The sequence below is a fragment of the Mangifera indica genome, chromosome 2 (genome assembly GCF_011075055.1).
Source record: "Mangifera indica cultivar Alphonso chromosome 2, CATAS_Mindica_2.1, whole genome shotgun sequence".
Classification (NCBI taxonomy): Eukaryota; Viridiplantae; Streptophyta; class Magnoliopsida; order Sapindales; family Anacardiaceae; genus Mangifera; species Mangifera indica.
The window spans coordinates 12,709,063-12,717,902 of record NC_058138.1 but is presented as its reverse complement, the minus strand read 5'-3'; the positions used below and the strand labels follow the sequence as shown (position 1 = coordinate 12,717,902).

General features: G+C 33.0%; 1 protein-coding gene across 2 annotated transcripts; it reads right to left on the bottom strand.

Moving 5' to 3' along the window:
* Positions 1 to 1,347: 1,347 nt before the first annotated feature.
* On the bottom strand, positions 1,348 to 6,172 carry LOC123209800. Of its 2 annotated transcripts, XM_044627942.1 has the most exons (9): positions 5,913 to 6,171; positions 5,632 to 5,804; positions 4,783 to 4,887; positions 4,587 to 4,643; positions 3,685 to 3,765; positions 3,207 to 3,241; positions 2,184 to 2,273; positions 1,934 to 2,093; positions 1,348 to 1,849 (listed from the first exon to the last, which is right to left on the bottom strand). In XM_044627942.1, the coding sequence occupies exons 1-9, from the start codon at positions 6,055 to 6,057 to the stop codon at positions 1,733 to 1,735; spliced, it is 963 nt and encodes a 320-aa protein (XP_044483877.1). In that variant the 5' UTR covers positions 6,058 to 6,171; the 3' UTR covers positions 1,348 to 1,732. The 2 variants fall into 2 exon arrangements, with proteins under 2 accessions (XP_044483877.1, XP_044483878.1); XM_044627943.1 differs by lacking the exon at positions 3,685 to 3,765 and having other exon boundaries at positions 5,913 to 6,172.
* Between the last annotated feature and the right edge of the window lie 2,668 nt (positions 6,173 to 8,840).

Genomic DNA, 8,840 nt, shown 5'->3' with positions numbered 1-8,840 from the left:
ACTGCTAGCCATGTTGCCAAAAATTTTGAGTTCTAGTTTGATTTGCAAGATTGAGCGATGCTATAAATACACACTTTGCATATACAAATTAAGTACATAAATGATATATCATCATATAATTAGTTAATTTTGAATTAAAGATAACTCATTTATATAACCACATATTATCTTATTTTATATATTTAATATATATACACATAATTTTATTGTTGTAAAATTCATACCGTAAAAGAATTGATAGTCTAACATGACAAGGCCAAATGACTATTTTCCACCCAAGTTTAAGTGCTATTGCAAACACACCCATGAGGTTTGAAAAACCCAAAATCACATCCATCCATTAAAAATCTCAATTAGGGTTAAGAGTAAAACTGTCTTTTAACAAAAAAAACTAAAGTTTTATTACTTTGGCCCCCTCAGCTTGAAAATTTCATAATTCAACCCCCACTTGAAGTTTGAAAAATCAAAATTTCCCCCCTAAGGTTTGCAAAACATGGTCAAAGTTAGCGAAGACCATTGTTTCCGGTGGCGTTGGCTCTCTCTCCAGGCACAACTCTCCCTATCAATTACTTCCCAGCCACCGGTGTAGGCTATTTCTTCTGACGAAGACGATTTTGTCTTTGTCAGATTGTCTTTATCTCAGATGAAAACGACTATCGGAGGTCTCAGATAGAGACGATGAGGCCGTTTGAAACCATCGACTATCATCTTCGTCAGAGATGAAAACAATCCGACAAAGATGATTTCGTCTTCGTCGGAGAAAATAACCTACATCGGTGGCTAGGAAGTGATCGGTTATGAGAGTTAAGCCGAGAGGGAGAGCCAATGCCATCGGAGATGACATCGGTGGTTGGGAAGTGATCGGTTTTGTCAGAGGAAATAACCTACATCGGTGGCTGGGAAGTGATCGGTTATGAGAGTTAAGTCGAGAGGGAGAGTTAACGCCACTGGAGATGACCATCTCCGATGACTCCAACCATGATTTGCAAACCCTAGGGGAAAATTTTTAATTTTTCAAACTTTAGGTAGGGGCTGAATTATGAGATTTTCAAGCTGAGAGAGGAAATGTAACAAAACTTTATATTTTTAAATTTTTTATTAATTGACTATTTTACCTCTAACTATAACTATGATTTTTAACGGATGAATGAGATTTTGGGTTTTTCAAACCTTATTAATTTGACTTTAGGATAACACTTAAACTTGGGGGTGAAATGGTCCTTTGGCCACATGACAATGAGTCAATGAGTCAATGACACAAAAGTATGGCAGCCTAACCAAGCCAAACAACATAAGAGGGGAGTCTATGTTCACAAGGGCTACAAGGCTCTTATGATACATCAAAACTGTACGGTAAAACATAATTATTAATAGATTGTGCTCTTAAGGTCCTCACAACATTTTATCGAACAATAATCTTATGGCAATAGGAACATTAATTTACACATGATTGGAGATTGGAAGCATGCTCATCGGCTCCTAATAACATATAAGATGCCTAATAGTTGCCTATAGATCTCAGAAGTTAAACCGGTTGAGTTTGTCTAGAGCCAATCAGGAAACTGGGAAATCCACTGAGATTTTGGATCCTTCTCTCACTTGAAATTTTTTGATCAATATGATAGATCTATCCCAAGAAAAAGGAAGGTGAATATGTAAGTGCCTTTGGGAAGCATCGAGTTCTGATCTAAAAACATTTACTGATAAGCATTAGGTAACCATATGGAAAACTTCAGTCACTTGTGCCATCATTTTCTGGAAAGACAAATTGCAAGTCTTCATTGTCTCTGTAAACTTGAACGAGAGCAGCTGCCTTATACACAAACATCCCAACCATGGCAGGAACAAGCTGCAAATGACAGAAATCAATGGATAAAATGAATAAACACCAAGTTTTTTCCCTCGAGGTTTGAGGATGTGACAAAGTTGCTACCTGGAAATCAAAAAAGTCATTTACAAAATACCGATGAGACAGAACCCATAAACCATATATTGCAGCTGGGATCACAAGCCTTGGAGATGAAAGTGCGACACCAGTTCCTTTAATCGATCTTTCGACAAAGTTTTGAAGGTCCTCACTTCTTATTCCAATTCTAAGAGAGGACAGTGATGTTGCTTACATAAGAGAGAGTCCAGAACTATTTAACAAAAGAGTTGATAAGGGCAGAAGATTTTAGCTATACTTCTTGGACTTCTTTTGCAAGAAAATCTGGGGAACCATTTCCTTGGACAGACTGTCTGCATGTTGGTATAAGAGTTGAAGGTATAAGCAACTGCATTAGAAATGAAGTTGGTTAAAACATCAGAATTAGCATCAGTAACAAGGACAGCAAATGTCATGAAAAATATTTTGATTTTCACATTCCTAAACCGGAACATGGGCAAAATTCATCATCTGAGTACGTTGAGCTCTTCTGAGTACCACCTAGACCCAAGATAATCGTCCCAATAGAACAACAACTGTCACCTAAGTCAAAAATATTTGACCAGGCTCTGATTGTTTTAACAGAAGATATTACCAGTGGCAATATCTCTACATTGAGAAATTTATGAGAACATCCAAATTCCAATGGCCTAGGTGGACAACTAATGCAGTGATGCTGTAATAGCCCAAAGTTTGAAAGCATAAAAATTTTGATAGAAATTAAAAAAAAAATTCATTAATTAATATTTCCTTTGGGATTTAGTATCAATATATTTTTCTCCACTAGGATATAGCATGTCAGTAATTACAAACCCAAGTGAATAATAGTTTATTATAGAGAGACTTGAAATAGAGTTTGAATAAAAACTTAAAAAGATTTTTAACATAAGAGATTTTTGGAGGTATGTATTCTATAAAAGCGCCGCAATGTTTCATTTGATTGATTTGACAATGTTTTATAATCCTAGGCAGAAAATTACAGATAGATATCTCTTGTAAATCATGACCCTAAGGGAAATAGAATCATTGACATTCTATTCCTAAGATCAAAGGAGGTTCCCAAAGTCGTAAATTTTGTTGTATATAAATACCAAAGGGAATAGGAAGCAACCCATCCCAATGCAGTTCACTCTCTTCTATCTTCTACCTATCTTTTCCTTCATGTAACCATAGAGTAGATCTGCTTACCCAATACAGTCCATAAATATGCAGTGACTATATTGGATTTATTGCTGGTTTCCCACACAACGAAAATAACTTTACCAAAAATATATCAACTTACCTGAAAAATACTCCAACAGCATAGCTAAAAGCAGCCTGTATAATCAATACAGTCATTTCTCTGTTAGTTGATAACTGACAATATTTCCTAAACACTATCATTTGCTTCTATAAAAAATATATATATATGAACGCTATTTTGTGAAGTAGGAATAAGAAAAATAAATTCTCTGTTCGGCTTCCATAAACACAGTCATATGTTTAAGAAACAAAGGAATCTTACAGCAGAAAGGATTAATCCTTATATCCATTTTTGTTCTCATATTTTTAGCAAATGCACGGGGCATAACGCTCAATACAGAAGCTATAAAAGGTTGAGTAATACTATATGTACACATTTTTTAGTTCACAATTGTGTACACAAATAATGTATCATCATGTGATTGAGTATTATTTTATCATAAATTCAAAATCATCAAATCACATGATAACACATCACTTGTGTACTCAAAAGTATTTGATACCCAAAATTTATTTACCTGAACTGATAAAGCTATCAAACAATACCCACTACATGCAGTCCCAATGCCAACTGATAAAAGCATAAGTTCTCTTTTGAGCTGCAAAATAAATATTAACTAAAAAGGTAAAACAGTATTTAAAGAATCATATAGAAAGCAAAACCTGGTCAGTAACATTATGTTTAAGAACAATTAAAAACTTAATATGAGACTAAACTCAATCTAAGAAGTCTATTCCAGTTAATAGGGAAACAATTTCTTGTTTTCTGATAAGAAAATCTCTGGAAACAATTAGGTGTATACAGTTTAAAAGCACAAAGCAGAAATGAAGTCAGTATCTGGAAGTCCACAGCTCATGACTATCTAATCCATTGGAAATACTATATTAGCAGTCCTAGGAATACTATATTATTCCTACTCTAAGATAAAATTTTACATTTTGTCTTGATCCCACTTTCTATGACAATGACCATCATATGGGCACGAAACAACAGTTACATTTCTAAGAGTAACAAGAAGATTTCCATGTTAGAATCTTAAAATAAAAATAGAAGACATGCTCTAAACATCATATGCCAACAGAAAAATGTGCAATAACCTTTATTAGGAGATAGTTCACACACCTAATGTTCATGCTCATTCAACTTACAAGATTGAAGGTACAAAACGTATGGCGAAAAACTCATATATGCTAACTAAAGAAGGAAAAAGTTGACATCATTTGTACCAATTTTACGTCATATAACTTATTGATCATATGTAGAACATAGAAACTAATTACAATGTAAAGAGAAGATTTGCAGGCAAAAAAATCACAGAATATTGGAATTACAACTAAATAAACAAATTCTAACTTCAGTAATTTACTCATGTCAATAACCAGGAAACCATGAAAAAAAAATTCAAGCTAAGTATCATACAGCTTCATATTCAAGAAGGTTCAGTTTCTTCCTTCTTTCTCTGTCATCCCGGAGAGCCTGTATTTACATGTACAAATTAGTAACAAGAAAAAGGAGATTTTTTTCTCAGAAGCAAACCTTCTCTTTTTAAGTGAGATGGAGGAATTTTAAGAGTGAGCCTATCATAATGTAATGATAGCCAGCAAAATACATTTACCTTAGCGCTGGGTTTTTTATTAATTGGAGCAGAGTTGTCACCTAATAGCCATTCACGGGTTTTTGACAGTTTCAAAAAACCATCATCATTACCAGTTTCCACAACCTACATATATTACGACCATCAATACAATTACAAGCATATAAAATCAGCTTGATTATCCAGAACAAAATGAGCAAAAACATATACAACAATATTCACAAATAAATTAATGAACTTTCAAAGAGAGTCTATCACAAAATACTGCAGAAATTGGTCTGTACTCTGAAGTTATAAATACATCTAGAATGGAGTTGATGCCATGGTGTAATGCAAAAACATTTGCAAGATTGGATGAATAAAAAAGTACGCGCTTCTTCAAATGGTTCAATAGTACAATTTTTCGCCATTCAAAGAATAATGGGTTCATCTTTTGCTATGCAATGTTCACACAGCCTAAGTCTGAAGTTATATTTAATGAAGAACTTTCTTCAAACACTCAGATACAGTCTGATAACTTTGTTTTCAGCAAACGAGATTTATGGAAGATTGTTATTGAAACAGCTCAGTGCTCCACTGTTAGCCATTAGTACCCAGACTTTCTCAAACCATATGTTAAATGGTCTCTAAGAGTGAAAATTGAAAATTATAGTGAAATTCTCAGAGTCAATATCTTGTTTTGCAATTAAAACAATAGAATTGTTAATTCATACAAAGATCTTAACCAAAATGAAAAAAGAACAAGACAAACGCCACACCTGAATCCAAAACCATAACATTCCCATATAAAGAATTTGATAAATCAAGTGAAAAATATTCCATATAACATATAATAAATCCAAAATTAAGAAGATTTGAAATTCAGTAAACCTGCTCAGCCTGTTGCGGGGTGTCAGCGACATACACTGTATCAGCGTCAACATATTTGGCATTAGCAACCCCTCTTTGCCAAAATAAATCAGAAACTTTGGAAATAAAATCTCCATTCAACTCTCTTTCCTTGAGGAACATTTGCAAAACGTCATCTTCTGCAACTTCGCTAACTGAAACTCAAGAAAGACAACAGTGTTGTAATGGGTATTTACTAAAAAGTAAAAAAGCCGTGATTTTACACAGAGCGAAAAAAAAAAAAAATTGAGCAAATGGGTAACCTGAAGGAGCGCTTGTTCTTAATGCAAAGGATTCTGAAGTTTTCTTGAAAAGTTGGTTCTGGGTGTGAGAAATTGGAAGGAATCTCGGAAAGTGAAAATAATGGGTATTGTTGGTTAAGGAACCAAATCGGGAAAGGGTCTGCATTTAGCCTTATGGCTGCTTAAATCTGCCTCTGGTTTGAAGCTTACTTTTGTTGGTGAGATATTTTATGGGTGAATTCACAGTGGCGTCTGTCTCGTTGGAGGGCAGATGGTGGATTGGGTGGGAACAAAAGGCCGTTATCCCTTTGATAAAATCCATAATGACTGAAATGCCCTTTTCCAAATGCCCATACCATAATTTTATTTTTTAAATCAACTCTAAACATTTATCCTCTTTCAAGAACCAAAATTGAATTTATTATGATATGGTGTTTAGAAGTGAGATTATTTATGTTACCCGTTAAACTCTAGGTATTTAACGATAAAACTATACGTAATCATTTTACAGTTATAAATATATAATATTTATATGTGTTATTATATGATTAAGTAATTATAAATTAATAATATAATAACACTTAATTATGTAATGATTTATATAAATGTATTCATATTTATATATTTAGAATAGGTATACATAATATTATTTTATATATAATATTATATTTTTCATGTTACTCTTTTTTCATGAGAGATCGTTATGTTTCCTTACCCATAATTTAATTTAGGTCAAAAGACTATTTTCCACCCAAGGTTAAGTGAAAAGACAAATTCCTACCTATTAATTTTTAAAAACTCAAATATTCATCTATCTATTAAAATTTACTATTAGGATTAAGAGTAAAATTATCATTTAGCTAAAGATATCAATAAAACCAACAAATTATCACATTTTTCTTCCTAGGTTTAAAAATCTAATAATTTTCTTCCACCCAAGATTTGAAAAGTTGTATTTTTCCTCTTAGGGTTTGATTTTTTTCAATAACCATTTTTTAGTGACCACTCTGGGAAGGTCATCAGTTGGCCTTCCCACCACCTCCCTTTTCGATGGCTTTTCAGTATAGGAACCACCAAAAATCTAGTCAAAATGGTCAGACAACATCACATAGATTTACATGACATTGCACGGATTTGTGTATCGTCCAACCACTTTAACATTGGTAAGATGATACATAGACGACAACGCATATATTTGTGCATCATCTAGCCAAAACCGAAGTGGTCAAATGATGCATAGATCTATGTGACATTGTCCAACTATTTCTATTGGATTTATGGTGTTTCTATATCAAAAAACCACCAGGAAGGGAGGTGGTAGGAAGGTCGGTGAACAGTCTTCCCAGAATGGTTGCCAGAAAGTGGTTATTAGAAAAAAAATCAACCTTAAGGGGGAAATGCAATTTTTTAAACTTTAGATAGGAGAAAATTATTAGATTTTTAAACCTAGAAGAAGAAATGTGATAACTTTTTGTTTTTTTAAATATTTTTAGGTAAATGATAATTTTACCTTTAACCATAACAGTGAATTTTAGTAGATGAACATATATTTGAGTTTTTAAAAGTTAACATGCGAGAATTTGTCTTTTCACTAATCATTGGGTGGGATATAGTCCTTTGGCCTTTAATTTAAAATGATATTATATATATTTACAAGGCCAAACGACTATTTCCCACCCAAGGTTTGATGTTTTCTCAAGTTTCCACCTTTTAACTATGGAAACACCAAACACCCACTCATGGCCGGTTAACTTTAACCAAACCCTAATGTCTAAAAATTTTATCTCTTTTTGCCCCCCTAAACTTTAAAAACTAAAATTTTTCCTCAGCCTAAGTTTTAAAAAATGGCAATTTCACCCTAGGGTTTGGTTTTGAAATCTCTGACGACCTCTCTGGCTCCGTTGCCGATGGCATCTCCCTCCCGAAGCATTCTCTCCTTTCGGCGATCCCTTTCCTCCCATTTGGAGGTCCGATCGATGTCGAAAATGTCTTGAGAGACGAAGAACTTCGTCGGGGAAGATGAAGTTCTTCGTCTTCCCAGACGTTTTCGACATCGACCAGACCTCCAAATGGGAGGAAAGAGATCGCCGGAAGGAGAGAATGCTTCGGGAGGGAGACGTCGTCGGCAACGGAGCTGGAGAGGTCGCCGGAGATTTCAAAACCAAACCCTAGGGTGAAATTGCCATTTTTTAAAATTTAGGCTGGAGGAAAAATTTTAGTTTTTAAAGTTTAGGAGGGCAAAATTTGATTCTATTTTAGTTTATTTTTAATATTATAGAGAAAATAACGATTTTACCCTTATCACCGTTAGAGTTTGGTTAAAGTTAACCGGTCATGGGTGGGTGTTTGGTATTTCTATAGTTAAAGGGTGGAAACTTGAGAAAACATCAAACCTTGGGTGGGAAATAGTCGTTTGGCCTATTTATAATGAGTATTAATTTATATATTAGTAATAACATGTCATCATGTAATTGATTAATATTTTATCTTTAATTCAAAAATAGTAAATTATATAACTATATATTATTATTAGTACCTAAATTAGTATTCACTATAAATGCACATAGTTTTATGAGCAATGTTATATATGCATAATTTAAGTATACAAATAATATGTTATTATGTGATTGAGTGTGATTTTATATTTAATTCAAAATTATATAATATATCATATGATAATATATAATTTGTATACACAAATTATATAATAACAGTATGTACATATAATTTTATTATAGTTTTATTGTTTAATTTAATCAGTTTTAGTAATTAAGAGTGAGGGATGAAAATGGAGATAGTCATGCTTACACAGCCTATTATGTTATTATTTTTATTTTAATTAATTGAAATTTAGGTCAAACCATAGTCACTTAAATTTATAAGTTAATTTGAGAAACTAATTTTTAGTCCTCCATGAATTACAATTTCATATGAAACTTATTTTGATTA

Coding starts and splice junctions, on each gene's coding strand:
- LOC123209800 (XM_044627942.1), bottom strand. CDS start 6,057: ATGCAGACCCTTTCCCGATTTGGTTCCTTAACCAACAATACCCATTAT. Junction 3,242..3,684: donor TGATAGCTTTATCAGTTCAG/GTAAATAAATTT, acceptor TTGATTATACAG/GCTGCTTTTAGCTATGCTGT. Junction 2,274..3,206: donor GCTGTTGGAGTATTTTTCAG/GTAAGTTGATAT, acceptor TTTCTAATGCAG/TTGCTTATACCTTCAACTCT.